Source organism: Aotus nancymaae, unplaced genomic scaffold, assembly GCF_030222135.1.
Source record: "Aotus nancymaae isolate 86718 unplaced genomic scaffold, 86718_ANA_hifiasm-v0.15.2.pri h1tg000012l, whole genome shotgun sequence".
Classification (NCBI taxonomy): Eukaryota; Metazoa; Chordata; class Mammalia; order Primates; family Aotidae; genus Aotus; species Aotus nancymaae.
This window is the reverse complement of record NW_026988423.1, coordinates 49,102,060-49,123,289: the sequence shown is the minus strand read 5'-3', so window position 1 is coordinate 49,123,289 and position 21,230 is coordinate 49,102,060. Positions and strand designations below refer to the sequence as shown.

Below are 21,230 nucleotides of genomic sequence, written 5' to 3'. Positions count from 1 at the left end.
CTGGGCTGGCCACAGTCCACACTTCCATGGCCCAGGGGTGGAGGCAGGGTCAGCACCGCTTGGGAAAGGTTCAGAACTTGCCACGAAGGCTGCTCCGAGCAGGTCTTGCTCTAATGTCCCGAACCTGCTATAGTCCTAAAGCCCCTCCTCCCTGGCCATGCAGCAGGCAGGGCAGGGGTCACCGAGGACCCTCCTCAAGCAGTCATGTGTCGGCCACGCGGGGCTGGCGGTCAAGGCAGCAGACCTGGCCACTGTCTGGGGGCCTTTCCTGAGACACACACTGTCCCTGGTGGAAGGGACGGTTGTCCCCACACCCTGAGCCAGGCCCTGCTTCTCACCCACACCTTAGTGCTTACAAAAATCACAAAATCCTCAAGAACAAGCCCCTCTTGTGCCAGTAGAGGAGAGGAGCTGAACTCTGGGGCTGTGGCGGAAAGTCAGCTCCCAGGGGCCGCCTCTGCTGCCGAGTAGGGGCAGGGAGAAGGGCCACTGAGCCCATCCCCCCAGGGAACAGGGAGCAGAGAGAAAGAAGAGCATCTGTGCAGGAGAGTCAGAGGCAGCGAGGCTGGGAGGAGGCTTAGCAAAGGCCAGCGAGCATTTGGGAACAGGAACTACCTTTCACAGACATTTTCCTCAATCTCTTAACTGAGCTGTGACTTTTAGAGGCCAGACGGGAGGCGGGAGGGCTGGCGGGCTGGGGTGCGCGGCTAAGACACACAGGGAGTCCAATGGCTGACATCAGAACACTCGTCATGCCTGCACGGGTGCGAGATCAGATATGTAGAGAGGGAGAGACATTAGAAGACTTATTCGGCATGTGACGCCAACAAATCCTGCTCAGGCCAAGGACGTGACACCATCAACGTCCATGGGGACTCACACGTCTCCCTGGGGAATGTGGCCTCTGGGGCCTGCCAGGACTACCCAGGCCAGGAATCAGAGGGATGGGGCAGCCTGGCTCATGGCAGCCCCGGCCCCAGGGCTCACAGGTTTCTATACAAGCAACAGACCAGCCCATGCCCTCTGAGTGTGGGCGGGGCCAGTGACTTCACGAGAGCAGAGGGCAGAGGACACCACTCTAGGACGCCACCCAGGGAATGGGGTCTCCTGGGCAGGACTGGCTCCAAGGGCTCAGCTTCCCCAGAAGCCCCCAGCCCTCCTGGCTCTGGGTCACTAGGCCTCCAGCTTCCATGCCCCTCCTGGCTGATCTAGGTGCCACGGCCTTCAGTGACAGTGCTGGCATGGGCAGGCAGGAATGTGGCCCCTGGGCCTGCTCCCACACTGTGGAGTCCCCATCCTGTGAGGGCTGGGCTACAGCAAAGCCCCAGGCTGTGGCTCTGGCACCCTTGGTCGAGGGTGGGCCTGCAGCCGGCAGCTATGCTGAAACGAACCAGCCACTCTTTCCAGTACTCACCACTGCCCGATCCCTGCAGGGAGCCCCACACTGGTCCTGAGGGACTCTCCTTCAACACGGCCTCCTTTGTATTCCCTGATGACCCAGCGCTTCCAGGGACACAGTGTGTCCTCCTGCTGGATGACCCTGTTCCCGCCACACCCTCGGCCTATCCCATTCTCCCTAGTGCCATCTCTGCAGTCCTCTCTGTCATCAGTAGCACCTCCTCGCTGGAGAAAGGGGTAGCCCGGAGCTTCTCAGCCATCCCTTAAGGGTGGCTTTCCGGGCCTGCAGAACCTGGCTGAGGGGCTGGGCACAGCTGGGTGCCCGCGGGAGTTGGTAGCAACCCCAGCCCTCCTGGACCCCACTCCCCATCCAGGAACAGACAGGGTGACTCAGGGGTGAGGGGCTGCTTCGCCCCCTACTAGAAGAACAAAGCTTCTCAACCTGGCACATGTGCCTGGCTAGGGACAGAAGCGGAGGCCAGCCACCAGCCTGGGCAGCATAGCCAAGGCAGGCAGGGTGAGCTGCAGTGGCCGCTCAGCAAGAGACACTAAAGCACGCATCAGAAGATGGAGGTTTGAGGCTGGGAGGGCGATGCGCCCAACATCCCGAGGTGATTCCCAGGCTCAAATGCGGCTCCTGCGGGAACTAAGTGTCGGGTGGATAGGACAAGTGGGCACGGGCAGCAGAGAGATGGGAGAGGACAGGGACAGGCACAGTTTTCCTCAAGAGAACCCAGTGCCTCTGGGAGGACCAGAGACTAGAACACGTCTTCCCACCCAGGGCTCTCTGGCAGCTCTGGCTCGGTAGGCTGGCCTTCCCAGGACACCGCCTAACAGGGCTCTGTCCCTCCAAGTCTCCCACCCCTGCCCTGCTGGACTCCTGCTTTTCACTCTCTGTTTCTACAGATGGTCTTCCCCCAGCAGGAGCTCCATGAGGTGGGGACCCAGTCGAGGCTGCATCTCCAGCGCCCGGGGCAGTGCTTGGTCCCTGGGAGGCCGCAGCCCTCTGTTTGCTGAGGAGGAGACATCCCTGGGCCACCACCAGCCCCCGCCAGGAGGCTGCATGAGTGACACGAATGTCCTTTTCAACGCAGGACCCACTCCCCTGAATTCAAGTGACAAACACGTTTCAACCCAGAAGCCTGGAGAGGAGGCGGCTCGGGACAGCCCCCTAAACTCCTGACAGCCCCCAAATCACCTGAATAACTCAGAGGGCCAGTCTTTTTCTCCACCTGTCTGGGAGGATTCTGGCTGTCAGAGGCCCGAAGATTGAAGCCCCCATGCACAGACTCTCATTTCCAATTTGCAGACATCCCTCCTTCTAATACCAAGCACCAGGGCTCAGATCCAAGCCTCTCCTCTGTGCGCTCTGATCTCCCCAGCCTGGGTCTGAGCCCAGTGCCAGCCCTCACCAGCTGTGCATTCCTGGGCAGGCTGCTGACACCCACCCCTGCCCGGGGCAGCAGCATGAGCTGTGGACGGACAACTGCTGTGACCAGGTGGGGGACGGGGATCCTGGCCCCAGCCTCACAGCCCCTGCCTGCACCCGATAAAGGAGAGGCAGGGCTATGCCACAGCCAGGGGAGCTGTCACCTAGAGGCACTGTCACCTGGAAGCAGTGCCTCCAGCACCCAGTCCTTCCACAGCATGGCCTCCTGGTTGTAACCTCCCTGCAAAACCCTGTGTGCAAAGGCTCGTCTCTCTGCAGCTGGGCGTGGTATAATTCCTCAACCCACAAGCACACCAGCGTGACAGGACACTCTGCTCTCCAGCCTGGCTCTGGTGGGGGTGGGGGGCTGGCCAGGCGCCTCTCATTGCCTGGTCCCCTAGACAACGCTCCCCCACCAGGTACCAACATTGAGCCTTGAACTGGGGGAGGCAGCAGTCCACACAGCCTCCACACTCTCCTATTTCTTAGCCTGGACCAGGTCCCTGAATTTGTGGGCTCTGTTTCCCCCACCAGTAAAATGGACTGCTTTGCTCCAGTATTTTTAAAATACCTGCTTTGCTCCAGGATTGCTCTGAGAGCCACGAGAAAGGACGGAGAACAGGAAGGACAATTCGGGACACAGCCTGGATAGGACCTTCAACCTCAGGAGCAGGGGAAGGGGCAGGTGCAAACCCCACACCCAGGGCACTCTGTGTCATTAGAGAGGCCCCGGTGATGTCGGTTTCACGGCCTCAGAGGTCACTCACTGTCAGGTCTGGCCATGAAGGCTCGAGAGAGCCCCAGAGCTGGAGGGAGCTGGGCTGTGAGGAACCGTGTGGGGGCCTGGTCTGTTTACCCACAACCTGTCTCAAATGCCACCACAGCCGCACACAAGCATATGCACACACGGTACAGTGTGACTTCCCTACGGTGCCACACGGTGCCTTCAGTGGGGTGGGAACTTCCTGGCCAGTGTGTCCGGCTCATTCTGTCTCCCCTCCCTACTCCAGCTCCCCTCCCTCCTGCCCCCACCTCTCTGGCTGCTCCTTCCATTTTTTCTTCAGGCTGCTCTTCCCAGAGTCCTGCCTGCGGTCTCTGCAGTGCACACACTCCCATGCGGGGCCAAGGGCACCCCATTCCACACCAGACTGCTCTTCTGAGGCCCATGGCCAAACTCCCACTGCTCCGGGACAGCTCCACTGGCCCCTCCACAGCCATCACCCCCTCCAAACCTTCCCCCAGACTCAGCAGCAAAGAACTGTCATAGGCAAGAAGGCCCAGGCTGTGTCTCAGCTCTGCCAAGGGCTGGCAGAGAATTTTTAAATTCTCTGAGCCTCAGTTTCCTCAAATGGAAGTGGAAACAAAAGCCCCCACCTCAGCAATTTAGGGATGAAATGAATTCACACACACGCCAAGCCCCAGGCTCCTCCTCAGTCATGGCCGGCTGCGTCCCAGCAGGCCTCAGGCCACCTCTATCCCCTTCAACACCCTCCCTCCACCAGACGGCTCCTGCCTCTGCATGTTTAAAGCTAAACCTCTCCTCCATTCCACTGACTCGAAGCTGGTCAGGCCTTGGCTGGCACCCCGAGGTCTGAGGTCAGGCTCCGCACTGGCCTCCCTGCCCCCGGGCCTGTCCTCTCTCAGCCAGCCTGCACTACGACAGTGACTCACCTAAAACACCAACTCATGACTGAATTCTGCTACATCGCCCCACGAGTGCCATCGGTGCCATCTACCTCCTTACATACCTCACACTTTCCAGAAGTTAGAAAATAACCCCAGCTGGGCATGGCAGCTCACGCCTGGAATCCCAGCACTTTACAAGGCTGAGGCAGGAAGACGACCTGAGCCTGGGAGTTCAAGACCGGCCTGGGCAACATAGTGAGATCCGGTCTCTACAAAAAATTAAAAACTAGCAGGGCATGGTGGTGTGTGCCTGTAATCCCAGACACTCGCAGGCTGAGGCAGGAGGATCGCTTCAGCCCAGGGGTTGGAGGTTGTAGTGAGCTATGACTGCACCACTGCACTCCAGCCTGGGGGACAGAGCAAGATCTTATCTCTTCAAACAAGAAAAAGAAAATGGCCAGGCGCAGTGGCTCATGGCTGTTAATCCCAGCACTTTGGGAGACTGAGGTGGGCAGATCACTTGAGGTCAGGAGTCCAAGACCAGCCTGGCCAACATGTGGAAACCCCATCTCTACTAAAAATACAAAACTTAGCCAGGTGTGGTGGTGTGCACCTGTAATCCCAGTTACTCAGGAGGCTGAGGTGGGAGAAGTGGTTGAACCTGGGAGGCAGAGGTTGCAGTGAGCTGAGATTCTGACACTGCACTCCAGCCTGGGTGACACAGCAGGATGCCGTCTCAAAAAAAAAAAAAAGAAAAAAGAAAAAAGAAAAAAAACCTTGCCGCCTGTGGAGCTTCTAAAAACCCTGATAGCCAGGCTGCTAAAATAGAATGGGCATGGGGGCCAGCTGCAGGTATTTTTAAGGATCTTTAAGGTGGGAGGATTGCTTGAGCCCAGGAGTTCAAGACTTTAGTGAGCTAAGTTAGTGCCATGGCACTCCAGCCTGGGCAACAGAGGAAGACCCTGTCTCAAAAAATGAAACAAAACAAATTAAAACCCAAAACAGTTCCAAGATGTAAGAGGTATGGTTAGTACAGCAAAGATCTGGTTGGACCCAAAAGGTACTTCTTATTCAAGATAAGAGTAACTACAGCAGAAATATGTCTATGAATGAAACATTTCAAGCATTTCAGGACAGAAAAGTGACTCTTTAAATACAATGTAGGCTGGGTGAGGTGGCTCACACCTGTAATCCCAGCACTCTGGGAGGCCGAGGCGGGTGGATCACAAGGTCAAGAGATCGACACCATCCTGGCCAACATGTTGAAATCCCATCTCTACTAAAAAATACAAAAATTAGCTGGGTGTGGTGGCACGTGCCTGTAGTCCCAGCTACTTGGGAGGCTGAGGCAGAAGAATTGCTTGAACTGGGGAGGTGGAAGTTGCAGTGAGCTGAGATGGAGCCACTGCACTCCAGCCTGGTGCCTGACAACAGACCGAGACTCTGTCTCAAAAAAAAAACGTGTGTGTGTGTGTGTGTGTGTATATTATATATATATATAATGCAATTCAGGCAGGGTGAGGTGGCTCACCCCTGTAATTGCAGCATTTTGGGAGGCCAAGGAGGGCGGATCACGAGATCAGGAGTTTGAGATCACGAGATCAGGAGTTTGAGAACAGCCTGGCCAACATAGTGAAACCCATCTCTACTAAAAATACAAAAAATTAGCTGGGCATGGTGTCGGGCACCTGTAATCCCAACTCCTTGGGGGGTTGAGGCAGAAGAATCGCTTGAATCCAGGAGGCGGAGGTTGCAGTAAGCTGAGATCATGCCATTGCACTCCAGCCTGGGCGACAGAGCGAGACTCTGTCTCATAAATAAATAGAATGCAATTTGATGCAAAAATTTTAAAGGTTATGAAAAGGTCTGCACCTGGGCACCCACAGTCATCAGACCCCACATCCCCAGAGAGCCAAAGGAGGGATGCCTGGGCTCACTCTGGGGTGACACCAATACCAGAAAGAGGGACTGCTCCCCCAAGGAGCCCCTTTGGCTCTCCCTGAGGATCCAGAGGGTGACAAGGCCCGCACCACAATTTCCTCCCCACCGGGTCCCTCGGGGCACAGACTGCCGTGCAGCCCGAGAGCAGGCACCTACCTGCGAGCGCCTGCTGGACTCTGCTGGACTTTGGCATCTGCACGGGCACGGTGGCAGGGATGCTCCCCAGGCTGCTCGAGGGACCGCTGGGGAAGGAGGCACTGGGGGAGAAAATGGAGCAGAGCTGACTTATCAGAAATGAGAGCGAGAGAAACACTGCATCACGGCCGAGGGGGGCTACTGGGGCACCTTCACGCTTTCATGTTCCTTGGCTGCCTCTCTGTGGAGGCCTTTGGTTTTGTTTTCCTGGGCAATCCAGAGACTCAGAAGGGGTGTGGTGGCTCATACCTGTACTCCCAGCACTTTGGGAGGATCACTTGAAGCCAGAAGTTTGAGACCAGCCTGGGCAACATAGTGAGACTCTATTTCCACAAAAAATTTTTTAAATGAGCCACGTGTGATGATGTGCACCTGTACTTGGGAGGCTGAGGCAGGAGGATGGCTTGAGCCTAGGAGGTCAAGGCTGCAGTGACCCATGATCATATCACTGCACTCCAGCCTGAGCAACATAGTGAGACCCTGTCTCAAAAAAAAAAAAAAAAAAGGAAAACTCTGAAAACAATCATTTCATACCTGTTGTGAAGAAAGAAAGTAAAAAGAGAAAAAAGACATTTTGCACTCACTACTGTCATCAAACTGCAGGCTCTCAGGCTGGGCACGGTGGCTCATGCCTGTAATCTCAGCACTTTGGGAGGCCGAGGAGGGCGGATCACAAGGTCAGAAGATCGAAACTATCCTGGCTAACACGGTGAAACCCTGTCTCTACTAAAAATACAAAAAATTAGCTGGGCGTGGTGGCACACAACAGTAGTCCCAGCTACTCAGGAGGCTGAGGCAGGAGAATCACTTGAAGCTAGGAGGTGGAGGTTGCAGTGAGCCAAGATCACACCACTGCACTCCAGCCTGGGCGACAGAGTGAGACTCCATCTCTCTCTCTCTCTCACACACACACACACACACACACACACACACACACACACAGGCAGGCTCTCAAAGCACCTATGCAGAGAAACCTGGCAGAAACCACTTTAACAAATGATCATGACCATTATCACCAGTAATGGAGAAGTCAGTATCACAAACCCATGATAAGATGCTCTGGGAGGAATGCAACACCATTTTGGGGGGATTTAATGTCAAAAATGAATTCTCTATCCTGGGCAACAATCAAGACCCCATCTCTAAAAAATAACTAGCCAGGTGTTGTGGCATGCACCTGTGGTCCCAGTTACTTGGGAGGCAGGCTGAGGCAGGAGGATCACTTCAGCCTGGGAGTTCAAGGCTGCAGTGAGCTATGATCTCGCCACTGTACTCCAGCCTGGGCTGGAGACTCTGTCAAAAAAGAAATAAATAAAAAAGGGCATTATCTTTTGTCCAAACATGGGAAAATGTAAGACAAACTCAAATTAAGGGACATTCAACAAAGCACCTCTTTGAAAGTAAGGAGGTTATGAAAGATAAAGAGAGACTGACAAATTGTTCCAGGCCAGAGGAGGACGGGGAGGATGAGAACTGGAAGCAAAAGGGGACCCAGGATTGGATCCTGAGACAGAGGACAGTTGGGGGGAAACTAGCAAAAAATCAAGAAAAAAAACTTAGAGTATTGTAGCAGTGATAATTTTCTGGTTCTGACAACTGTACCATGGTTATGAAAGATGTTGATGTCAGAAGCAGCCAGGTGAGGGATATATGGAAACAACTATTTTTGTAACTTCTCTGGAAACCTAACTTCTACAAAAAACAAAGGGTTTTTTTTTTTATTTGTTTTTTAACATGAGGGTTTTGCTCCCTACAATGATTATGTTCAAGTCACTCATTGGGTCTTTGTTCTTTTTTTTTGAGACGGAGTCTTGCTCTGTGGCCCAGGCTGGAGTCCAATGGCGTGATCTCGGCTCACTGCAACCTCCACCTCCTGGATTCAAGCGATTCTCCTGCCTCAGCCTCCTGAGTAGCTGGGATTACAGGCGTGTGCCACTATGCTTGGCTGATTTTTGTATTTTTAGTAGAGATGGGGTTTCACCATGTTGGTCACGCTGGTCTCAAACTCCTGACCTGAGGAGGTGATCTGCCCGCCTCAGCCTCCCAAAGTGCTGGGATTACAGGCATGAGCCGTGCCCAGCCACTCACTTCATCTTAAGTCATCCTATTTCTTTTTGTTTTAAAGGTAGGGTAATGTCAGCAACGTGACACAGTGGAAGCATGCTGGGCCCACAGAGTTGCTCATTGCAGTGGTGTGATCATAATTCATTGTAGCTTCAACTTCCTGGGCTCAAGTGATCCTCCTGCCGCAGCCTCCCTAGTAGCTGGGACCACAGGTGTACACCACTATGTTCAGCTAATTTTTAAGGGTTTTTGTTGCTGTTGTTGTTATTGTTTGTAGAGAGGAGAGTCTTGCTATGATGCCCAGGCTGGTCTGAAATTCTTGCCCTGAAGTGTTCCTTCTGCCTTGGCCTCCCAAAGTGCTGGGATTACAGGTTTGAGCCATTGTACGTGGCCTAAGTCCTCATTTTTTAAAAAATAACAAATGCATGCCATGATGATTTGGGAGGGAGCCCTGTACTGAGAACACTGGTGTAAACGGCTGAGACAGTGCCAGCTCCTCCCATCCATCCCCACCCACTTGAGATGATGAAATCTGAAGATGACGAAACACTCCCTCACAGACCCTACACTGGAGCTCCCCAGGACAGGGCCCAGGTCAGACAAGGAGCAGGGAAGCTGCTCAGGACACGAGGGAGCTCAGGCTACTGTGCTGCCCTTACAGCTACCGCAAAGCAGCTGCTGCCTGCCCACAGACGATGTCTCGGGGCTGCCCGAGATCCTTCCCTACCACCCACCCCAGGTTACAGATCCTGCTGGTGGCAACTACAAGAAGCTGGCTGGTTCTCTTCCAAACCAGGACACCTCACACCCAGCTGGGGCTGAAGTGGCCAGGGCCTTGCAAAGGATCTGGAGCAGAGTGGGTGCTCCAATATTTGCCTGGGCAAAGAGAGGCGCTCGAGTTTGGGGTGTTTTTGGTTTTTGTTTTAGAGACAGGGTCTTGCTCTGTCACCCAGGCTGGAATGCAGTGGTGCAAACATAGCTCACTGCAGCCTCTACGTCCTGGGCTCAAGTGATCCTTCCAACTCAGCTTCCTGGCTAGCTGGGACTAGAGGTCAGCACCACCACACTTGGCTAATTTATATATATATATATATATATATATATATATATATATATATATATATATATATATAAAGAGAGACAGAATCTTGCTATGTTGTCCAGGCTGGTCTGAAACTCCTGGCTTCAAGAAATCCTCCCACCTCAGCCTCCCAAAGCACCGGGATTACGGGCATAAGCCACCTTGCATGGCCTGTTTGAGTCTGTTTGTTGACTGTTCGCAAACAGGATTGCCTGTGTGGCCGTGTTAAACAAACAGCGGCTTCTTGCTCTCCTCAGGTAGCCCCATGCAAAGGCAAGGCTGGCAGTGGATCTGAGGGCCCTGATAATGCCAAGAAGGGCAGGCAGGGAGTCAGGATACCTGGGTCAAGGTCCTGGCTCTCCTCAACACTCAGTTTCATTCACTTGGAGCAGGCCCCTTCTTTTCCTCAGCCTGTTTCAACTTTTCTCTTTATTTTTTATTTCCCAGTCTTGCTCTGTCACCCAGGCTGGAGCGCAGTGGTCTGATCTCAGCTTACTGCGACCTCTCTGCCTCCCAGGCTCAAGCAATTCTCCTGCCCCAGCCTCCCAAGTAGCTGGGACTACAGCTGTATGCCACCACACCCAGCTAATTTTTGTATTTTTTGTAGAGATAGGGTTTCACCATGTTGGCCAGGCTGGTCTCTAACTCCTAACTTCAAGTGATCCACCCGCCTCGGCCTCCCAAAGTGCTGGGATTACAGGTGTAAGCCACTGTGCCCAGCCATTTTTTTTTTTTTTTTTAAAAAAAGGAAAGTGGATCATCTCTGGTCTCTGAAACTCTTAAGGTTCTGTAAGTGAAGGCATTCAGGACCCTCCAGGGCAGCACTGAGCTCAAGCCCTTAGTTGGAGCCCAAAAAACTGAAGCTTGGCACTGCAAGCCCATGGTACCCCGCTAGAGATGAGGTACCTGGCTGCTCCACCCCGCAGAAAAACCCCAGGAAGTGGGGTCTCCCTTCACCAGGGAGAGGCACATATCTGAACGAGAAGGCCTGCTTCCAGGTTCCACCACCAAGGACTAGAGCAGAAAGCAGCAGCAGCAGCACAGGGAGGGAGGCTTCCAACGGGCTCTCACCCTGCGACTGGAGAGCAGCAACCAGGAGTGTCTGTAGAAAGCTCTAAAAATGTCACCACGTCCCCATATGATCACAGTTCCTCCTCCACATGTGTCCCTGCCGTGACCTCTAGGAACTGAACCATACAAGGATCCAGAGGTTCCCAAGATGGGGGCCCCTGGGGTGGATAGAACCTCAGAAGTTATCAATCGCTCCCCACTTCCTCAGAGGGCTCGGACTGCAGAATATTCCCAGATGGGGGCACCAATCGCTTCCTGAAGTGTCCTTCTCTGAGAAGTCCCTATAGTCATGGCCTCAGGCACCCTCCTGCTCTCTCCCTGACTCCTGGTCTAACTATTAGGCCCTCCCTAGCTTTCCTGTCTGGGACCATCTCCAGGCGCTCCCAGACACAGCGGGAGACACGAGACACGAGGACTTTGAGCTTTCTTTTCTTTTGAGATGGACTCTTGCTCTGTTGCCAGGCTGGAGTGCAGTGGTGCCATCTCGGCTCACTGCAACCTCCGCCTCCCAGGTTCAAGCGATTCTTGCCTCAGCCTCCCGAGTAGCTAGGATTACAGGCATGCGCCACCACTCCTGCCTAATTTTTGTATTTTTAGTAGAGACGGGGTTTTGCCATGTTGGCCAGGATGGTCTCAATCTCTTGACCTTGTGATCCGCCTGCCTCGGCCTCCCAAAGTGCTGGGATTACAGGTGTGAGCCACTGAGCCCAGCCTGACTTTGAGTTTTCTATGCAGGGCAAGAGGCAAAGCCACGAGGCTGGAGAGTAAGGAGATCCAAAGCCCCTCTCCAAGTCTACACTCTCTGAGATTGGGGCTGGCAGCCAGCCCTGGCATGAGACTCAGGAGCATGAGATGTGGAGGCCAGAGACGATGCTAGAAGCTTATGCTCCCACTCAAAGCCGTGTGTCCTGGACATGTCAAGTCCCCTTCCCGAGCCTCAATTTCTCTACCTATGAGGATGATTCCCAAAGGACGCCAGGGTACTAGTGAGACCTAGGACAAATATCCATAGGGTCCAGGCCTTAGAGGAGCAGAGGAAAGTAGAGCCAGGCCCTAAGGGCCACCAGGCACTTTCCTATAGGGCCCTAACTACATCCTGAAAACCACAGCAATAATAGAGCAGAAGGCAACCTCAGAAACTGACCAGCTCAACCCTCCCTCAGCTAAAAAGCAGCAGAGACAGGGCGTGGTGGCTCACACTTGTAACCCCAGTGTTCTGGGAGGCCAAGAGTTTGGGACCCGCCTGGGCAATATAGTGAGACACAATCTCTACAAAAAATTTAAAAATTAGCTGGGCGCAGTGGCACAAGCCTGTAGTCCTGGCCACTCAGGAGGCTGAGGCAGTAGGATCCCTTGAGCCCAGGAGTTTGAGGCTGCAATAAGCCATGATCACTGCACTCTAGCCTGGGTGACAGAGTGAGACCCTGTCTCTAAAAAAAAAAAAAAGAAGAAAAAAATAGAAGAAAAGAGACCCAGGGCCTATCATAAGTCAGGAGCAAGGCCCAATTTGGGCCCCGTGACTCCAGTCTCACAAGTCAAAAGACAGGCGACAGACAGCAGGAAGAAGAGGAAATTAGTTCTTTTAGAGGCAAGAGCAGCAGCAGCAGCCACAGCAGGAAGCCACCAAGAGCTGAGAGCCATTTTGTAGGGCCACCAAGCCATTCAGCACAGAGCCAAACGCCCAAACACCCACAGGCTTCACCTCGCTGAGCTGTGACAGGCTGCTGATTATGATCACTACCCCAAGCCATCCAAGTGCTAAGCAGTGTCACACCCTCTCCATTAAGGAAGACAAGAGCGTGCATGACACATTTGAGAAAGATTTCCACCCAACATCATTCAAACACAAGTTTTGATGCTTAAAGGGATCAACTTCAGCTACCAGGAAATCTACTTACACCCAGCAGCTCAGCCCCCAAAGACACACTTTCTTGTGTCACTGCCTATTCCCAGGGGGCACAAAGAAGTTGTACACATGGGTTCCAGGAAGTGTTTCAATTGCACTGGCTTGCAGTGGCTGCCAGTCAAAAGTTGGTCCTCTGGTTTCCCCAGCCCCTGGTGCTGGCTCCAGACGGCCCCACCTGCCCTGCCTGCCCCCTCACTTCCAAAGTAACTTTCACCTAATGCTGTTGACACACACTTGGCTGTGAGAACGTTACCACCTGCTGGGTTAACAGTTCAGGTATTTACTAAGCCCAGCATCTGGCTCTACACCCATCAGAAGAGGGTTAACTGCAGAAGGCCTCACTACAAATTAGGCAGGGGAAAAGCCTGTTTTTCAGCACGTGGATAGGTCCAGGCAGGTGAATTACACCTCTCCCAGCTCCAGAAAAACCAAAGGAATCAGGATGTACCTACACCTACCCCAGCAGGCAGGCTCCTTTGAGGCTGTTTCCACTAACAGAGCCGGCTGGCCTGGTTCCCTCCTGGCTTACAACGTGGGGCAAGCTGCAGCATGCCCAGCCTAGCATCAAGGGAAGACTGTCTGGCCCAGGCACCTTCTTTCCTGTAACTTGCCTGGCCCACACCAGCACTTCTGCAGGCCCTCCGGCTGGGAACGGGGACCCCAGAGAAATACTGGGGGAGACGGAAATGGTTTAGGAAAGACCAACTGGGCCGGCTACCAGAGAAAGGAACAAAGCCACATGAAGTCACTTGACTTAACTCCAGAATCCCAGCTCTAGCACTACCTAGAAATTTGCCTCAAAATAATTCCTAAGAACTTAAGACACTCCAGGAGTCTGGGTGGAACAGAGCTGACAGAAGTCCTAGTGCCGCTTAGAACCCTCCTGGGCCAACAGATAGAGCACACTGTTCTCTGAAACAGACTGACCCAGATACTCAGGGTGGGAAGCTGCCCAAGAAAACTCTGACCCACCCAAAGCCCAACACCCTCCCATCTACTGGCCTCCTCCTAGCTCAACCCTCAAGTGGCCTTTTGGTCCAGGCGTGGTGGCTCACGTCTGTAATCTCAGCACTTTGGAAGGCTGAGGCAAGAAGACTGCTTGAGGCCAGGAATTCAAGACCTTGCCTCCACATAAAATTGAAAAATTAGTCAGGTGTGGTAGTGTGCACCTGTGGTCTCGGCTACTCAGGAGGCTGAGGCAGGAGGATCATTTGAGCACAGGAGTTCGAACCTGCAGTGAACCATGATTGCACCACTGTATTCCAGCCTGGCAACAGGGCAAAATCCTATCTCTAAAAATAGTAATAAAATAAAATTAAAATGTATTAAAAGAGCCCCCAGCTGGGCTTGGTGGCTCATGCCTGTAATCCCAGCACTTTGGGAGGCCGGTGGGCAGATCACCTGAGGTTGAGAGTTTGAGACCAACCTGACCAACATGGAGAAACCCCATTTCTACTAAAAATACAAAAATTGACCAGGCGTGGTGGTGCATGCCTATAATCCTAGCTACTTGGGAGGCTGAGGCAAGAGAATTGCTTGAACCCAGGAGGTGGAGATTGCGGTGAGCTGAGATCGCACCATTGCACTCCAGCCTGGGCTACAAGGGTGAGACTCCGTCTCAAAAAAAAAAAAAAAAAATGACCCCATGTGCCCCACACAGCCCACTCCTATGGCCTGAGTTGAATCTCAGCTCTGCTACTTGCTGGCTGTGTTGCCAACCTCATGGGCCTTGACATGCTCCCCTGTAAGTGAAGAACACTGCTCAGCCTGAGAACATCGTGGGATGAGTGAAGTCACTCATGCAGCCTGCTCAGGAGGGCCTGCCACATGACATGAACCACTGAGCGGGAGGCGCTGTCACTGTGTCTTACACAAGCTGACAGGGTCCTCAAAAACCCAGTCTGAAAAAGTACTAGAGGTCTGAGAAGCTGCCAAGGAGGACTCATCCACCCTGGGAAGTTTCAGCCCTCAACGTGGATGTGGTGGGCAGGGGTGGACTGGTGAGCAGGGAGGCAGCAGGATCCTAACCAGGGCCAGTACAGAGAAAGAAGATGCTCTCCTCCCTGGGACCAGGGCGGCCCCTCGCCCACACATTCCCTCACCACCCCAACCAGGACACGCTCAGAAAGCCCTGTCCCCGTTACCACTCTGAATTCTCAAAATGTGCTCCAGGCCCAACACTCTCAATAATGAATGACAAAGCCCCAAGTCAGCCAGATAGTCAGAGGGCAAGGCCAGCCTGGAGCATTCGCCTTGGCCAAAAACAGGGGGTTCCTCATTTTATCTTTTTTTTTCCTTTTTCTTTTTTTTTTTGAGATGGAGTTTCTCTCTTGTTGCGCAGGCTGGAGTGCAGTGGTGCGATCTCGGCTCACTGCAATCTCCACCTCCCAGGTTCAAGTGATTCTCCTGTCTCAGTCTCACAAGTAGCTGGGTTTACAGGCGCCCACCACAATGTCTGACTTACTTTTGTATTTTTAGTAGAGACACGGTTTCACCATGTTGGCCAGGCTGGTCATGAACTCCTGACCCCAGGTGATCTGCTCACCTCAGCCTCCCAAAGTGCTGGCATTGCAGGTGTGAGCCACCGCACCCGTTGTTTTTTTCTTTTTTTTATGATAAGGTCTCACTCTGTCGCCTAGGGGCTGGAGTGCAGTGGCACAATCACAACTCACTGTAGCCTCGACCTCCTGGGCTCAAGCAATCCTCCGGCCTCAGCCTCCTGAGTAGCTGGGATTACAGGTATGCACCACCACGCCTGGCTAATTTTTAAACTGTTTCTTTTGTGGAGATGGGTCTTGCTATGTTGCTCAGGCTGATCTCTGACTCTTGGGCTCAAATGATCCTCCTGCCTTGGCCTCCCAAACTGTTGGCATTACAGGTGTCAGCCCCTGTGCCTGGCCAATCTCCTCACTTTAAACGCCACCTGCCCTGGTCTGCACTGGCCCCATGGTATCATTATCTCCCTCTCAAGGAGCTAAGAGCTCTACCAGGCACTCTGGGCTGGGCTGCATCAACATGGGGGCCAGGTCACCCACACCTGCAGCCACTGCCACATGCTCCACATTATGCTGTCCCTCACACCGTGCTGACAGCCCCTGCACTAGACTGGGGGGCTCAGGGGTAAGGGTTAGTGCTCTGGTCTCTGCACCTTCATGGCCTGGCACAAGTTAGTGCACAGGCAGTGACCCGGTGTCCTCGGGCACAGTGCTCGCCATGCAGCTGGTGAGCAGGGGCCACAGGCCTTTAACTCTGTTCCACGTGGAGGACCCTATCATCGTGAGTGAAAGGACTACAGGTTCTAACCCATACAGTGCCCACCAGGACTCAAGTACAAGAGGTCAGGTAGGCTCCAGACAGCCACGGCACGTCAGCACCCACATGGCACATGCGAATGAGATGCCATGGCAGGGACCACCCAGGGGGCTGGAGCCCCACCTGCAGGAATTGGGGTGAGTCTTCCCAGCTAAGTAAGAGTGGAAACACAGGGCAGACAAGACAGGAAGCAGTCACCCACGATACCTGACCACACTGGAGGTGGACGATCCCGGGGGCAGGAGCTGTGGTCCCAGGTGGGATAGGCTGGAGCGGTAGAGGGACTGGCTCCCCAGGGAGGGAGGGGCCGCGCTCCAGGAGTTGGTGGTGTTCAGCCTGGGCGCAGACCGGGCCCCGGAGAGTGAGGGTTTGTTGTACGGCACAAAGGCCTGGTGCGTCCCAAACACAAAAGTGGTCCTGTGTGGTGGGTGCTGGGGGACGGGGTATGCAGGGAGGTTGGTCATGGAGTGGCGGTAGCGGCCTGACACGGGGCCAGTTCCGCTGCCGCTGAGGCACTGGTGGCAAGAGCAGGCGACACCCGTGTGGCCTGGCGGTGCGATGACGGTGGTCACCGGGTAAGGGGGCCCTGCTTGGCGCCGCACGCTGCGGCAGAAGCTGGAAGTCTTGTTGGTCTGCGTGTGGGTGGTGTAGTTGATGGTGTAGTTGTACCCCAGGGGGGCCAAGTCCACAAGCTGGTTGCCCCTGGCCACCTGCTGCTCCAGATAGTCACAGACGCTGGCTTCGTAGGTAGTCCAGGAGCCATCGTCACTCAGCCACTCCCAGACGACACCTCGGCCAGGGGCTGAGTGCTGGGGGAAGAGGTGTCTCCGCACCGCCCGCATGGTGCCTGTTTTCAAAAGAAAACAAAAGGTTAGTCTGCTAGCACTCCCAGAACACATGGAATGACCAAATTCTTTTTCTTTCTCTTTTTTTTTGAGATAGAGTTTTACTCTTATTTTGTTTTAAATTATTATTATTTTTTAAGAGATGGGGTCTCGCTATGTTGCCCAGACTGGAGTGCAGTGGCTATTCACAGGCGCAATCCCACTACTGATCAGCATGGGAGTTTTGACCTGCTCTGTTTCCAACCTGGGCTGGTTCACCCCTCCTTAGGCAACCTGGTGGTTCCCTGCTCCCAGGAGGTCACCATATTGATGCCAAACTTAGTGCGGACACCCGATCGGCATAGCGCACTACAGCCCAGAACTCCTGGGCTCAAGTGATCCTCCCACCTCAGCCTCCTGAGTAGCTGGGACTATAGGCACGTGCCACCGTGCCTGGCTCGAGTTTTACTCCTGTTGCCTCAGGCTGGAGTGCAATGGCGCGATCTCAGCTCACTGCAACCTCTGCCTCCTGGGTTCAAGAGATTCTCATGCCTCAGCCTCCCAAGTAGCTGGGACTACAGGCATGCGCCACCATGCCCGGCTTCAAATTCTTTTTTCAACAGCCAAAATAAGCAAATAGGAACACAGTAGGTACACAGTCATGCTGCTATTTGTTGATTTATTTATTTTTAGAGACAGGGTCCCCCTTTGTCACCCAGGCTGCAGTGCAGTGATGTGATCATAGCTCACTGCCACCCTGACCTCCTGGGCTCAAGCGATCCTCCTGCCTTAGCCTCCCGAATAGCTGGGACTATAGGCACATGCCCCTACACCCAGCTAACTTCAAATCAGCCTCTACAACACCTGCCACTTTCATTCCCCGATTAGCACTTCCTGCTCTCCACCACAATATACAATTTCCGTGTTATTATTTATCCTGTCTGCTATCTTTCTCAGTTGACTTCACACACCATGAAGGCAAGGACTTGGGATCTGACTGACAGCCACAGTTTCACAGTTTTCTCTACGACACTCCTGACAAAGAGTAACACAGAGTTTCCAGGGCTGGGCATGGTGGCTTAAGCCTGTAATCCCAACACTTTCGGTGGCCAAAGCAGGAGGATTACTTGAGCTCAGGAGCTGAAGACCAGCCTGGGCAACAGGGGGAGACACGGAGACCCTGTCTCTACAAAAAACAAAACAAAACAAAACAAAAACCCTGAAGAAAAACCTGTTTTTAAAATTTTTAAATTAAAATTAAAATTGAAACAAAACAAAACAAAACAAAAAAACAGTTTCTCACATCTAAGCACTGGTAACACTCTGGGCCGGTAATTCCTTGTTGCAGGGCCTGTCCTGTGCGCCGCAGGATGGTGAGCAGCCTCCCTGGCCTCCACCCACCAGATGCCAGGAGCACCCCCACACCTCCCACCCACTCAGCTGTGACAACTAACAATGTCTCCAAACATTGTCAGCAGATGGCCCTGTGGACAAATCATCCCTAGTGACAACCATCAGATTAGAGGAAGGGACGGCTCCGAGAGAAAACTGGGGCCTCATTCTCAATAATACTGATCAAAACACACTGCAGGTTCAGGTGTGGTGGCTCATGCCTGTAATCTCAGCACTTTGGGAGGCCGAGGCAAGAGGATCACCTGAGGTCAGGAGTTCAAGACCAGCATGGCCAACATGGAGAAACCCCATCTCTACTAAAAACACAAAATTAGCTGGACGTGGTGAGGCATGCTTGCAATCCCAGCTACTTGGGAGGCTGAGGCAGGAGAACTGCTTGAACCTGGGAAGTTGTAGTGAGCTCAGATTGTGCCACTGCATACCAGCCTGGCGCCTGGTGACAGAGTGAGACTCTGTCTCAAAAAAAAAAATTAGCCAGGTGTGGTGGTGTGCGCCTGTAATCCCAGTTACTTGGGAGGCTGAGGCAGGAGAATCACTTGAACCTGGGAGGCAGGGGTTGCAGTGCCAAGATCATGCCACTACATTCCAGCATGGGTGAGAGCAAGACTACCTCTCAGAAAGAAAAAAAAGATCAAAACTCATCGCAGACCAAAAAGCAGAAAGGCATACATGCAGAGGGGTGCAGTGGCCTGCCCAGGGCACACAGCCATTAGGCAGTGGGGCAGGGCCCTCTGAACTGTCACGGCGCACCACCTCCATGCCAGTCTGCCTGCCAAAGAGACCCTGCAACCTCTGCAGTAGGGACAGGCATCTCTGCTTTGGAAGACAAGGGGAAGGGACTCCCACAGCACCTCTCCCACCATGAGCTACACTCAATCTAGGTGGGAAGAGGTTCCCACTCACAGCACCCACCCACCAGGTGTGCTGCAGAGACAGGGAAGAAGCTCTGTAGGTCACATCCATCACCCCAACAGCTAGCACAGAGGCTGTGGGAAAGCAGGTGTGGCGCCCAGGTATCTGCGAGAGGCAGACAGTGTCTTACCGGTATCCTGGCGGAACTGGGTCCAGCTGGGGAGGTCGATGATGTAAGGAGCCAGCGAGGGGTCTGCCTGGCCCAAGGGGATGCTGTGGGCCAGGCTCCCGAGCCCGAAGCGCTGTCCCTTCTGCTGGACAAACTGCTGCTCGATGAAGCTGCAGACGGCGGCGCTGTAGGGGTGCCAGGTGCCCAGCCCATCCTGCCATTCCCACACAGCCACAGCCACGGGGCCGGTGTACACCTGCATCAGGGAAGGGCTTGGGGCCATGGCCATCTTTCCAAGGAGTCCCACTGCTTTCCCAAATGGCTTCAGACCCCTCTGGCCTGGAGTCCCGGGGTCATTGCCTGGCGCCTCCGGCGGTTCTGTGAACAGGACAGACACGCAGTTACCAATGCGCATCAGTAGCCCTGCATCAGCCTCAGTGCAGGGGAAAACAGGCTTTTCCAAAGCTGACTTTTTTTTTTTTTTTGGATATAGGATCTCACTCTGGGTACAGAGTGAGATCCTATATCCAAAAAAAAAAATTTGAGACTGAGGGTCTCAGTCACCCAGGCTGGAGTGCAGCAGTGCGATCTTGGCTCATGGCAGCCTCAAACCCCGGACTCAAACAATCCTCACACCTCAGCCTCCAGAGCAGCTGGAACAATAGGCATTCGCCACCACACCCAGCCGATTTTTTTACTTTTCGTAGAGATGATGTCTATGTTGCCCAGGCTGGTCTCAAACTCCTAGCCTCAAGGGATCTTCTTGCCTCAGCCTTCTCAAGTGCTGGGATCACAGGTGTGAGCCACCCCACCTGGTCTCACGGTTGCTTTTCCTCCCCTAACACCTTAAGGGCATCATGAATCAAGTACCTGATCCTGCCTCTTTGCTCTGGCAGCCAGGAAGAATTCAAAGTCAATCCTGCAGCCTACCTACCTCTGCACAGGCCCAGGAAGAAAGAGCAGTGTAAATTCAGGGTGCTAGTCACCAGCCCAGCGTTTTTCTTGCTACTGATAATTCCCCTCCGACCCAACTGCTTAGTGTATCATTTCATTCTGCATGGTGTTTTTTGTTTTTCTTTTTTTTTTTGAGACAGAGTTTCACTCTTGTCACCCAGGCTGGGGTGCAATAGTGCAATCTCGGCTCACTACAACCTCCGCCTCCCGGATGGGTTCAAATGATTCTCTTGCCTCAGCCTCCCGAGTAGCTGGGACCAGAGGCTCGTACCACCACACCTGGTTAATTTTTGTATTTTTAGTAGAGACAGGATTTCACCATGTTGGCCAGGCTGGTCTCAAATTCCTGACCTCAGGTGATCCGCCCACCTCAGCCTCCCTATTAGCACCCCCCCGTGCTGAAGATGAGAACCCACCAAGTCTTGGAAAGACACAGGGGTTCTGGAACACCCATGAGGCAGAGGCAAAGCTGGGACCTGCAGCACAGGTGCCAGCTCCTCATGTCTCCAGGGTGCCCTGGAAGCATCACTGACTACAAATCAGTGATGGACACCAAATCACCCCTCTTTGGCCTCTTGAAGGCTCTCTGCACCCACTCCCCTGCCTGGCTCCTGCTCACCAGTCGCCAGGCCCAGGGAGCTCTTCCCCACATCCTGAGTTCCCTACCTCCTGAGACCTTCTCCTCCCAGTCACTCCAGCCTACCCCTTTCCCTTGTGAACACTCCACATCCTCCAGGCCCAGCTTGAGTCACTCAGGATGACCCATCACGTGCCCTCTGCCCCCTCCACAGCACCAACCAGAACCCTAGTGACCGCGTCCACACGTGGCTGTGACCATGGTCTTTCTGCCCCTCCCCAGGTGGCGGCAACCCCAAGCCTGCCTTGTTCACAGCTGTAACGCCAGCACCTAGCAGGGGCATGCCATGGGGCGAGTGTTCTAGAATGTTCTATACACTGCTTCAGAATGACAGAGTGAATGTGGACAATGATTCCAC

The 21,230-nt window shown here is 53.8% G+C and overlaps 1 protein-coding gene across 5 annotated transcripts in view; it reads right to left on the bottom strand.

The window, feature by feature from the left end:
* DTX2 (deltex E3 ubiquitin ligase 2) overlaps window positions 1-21,230 on the bottom strand; it is a 52,048-nt gene that overhangs the window by 12,495 nt on the left and 18,323 nt on the right. For 4 of the 5 annotated variants that reach the window (XM_012449013.2, XM_064375692.1, XM_012449012.2 and 1 more), the window contains 4 exons: window positions 19,303-19,659; window positions 16,231-16,870; window positions 6,551-6,651; window positions 616-756 (listed from right to left, as the gene is read on the bottom strand). In XM_012449013.2, the coding sequence (XP_012304436.2) occupies window positions 616-756; window positions 6,551-6,651; window positions 16,231-16,870; window positions 19,303-19,570 (1,150 nt within the window). In that variant the 5' untranslated portion in view covers window positions 19,571-19,659. The remainder of the gene's footprint in view (window positions 1-615; window positions 757-6,550; window positions 6,652-16,230; window positions 16,871-19,302; window positions 19,660-21,230) is intronic. The other variant, XM_064375693.1, reaches the window with a different exon arrangement.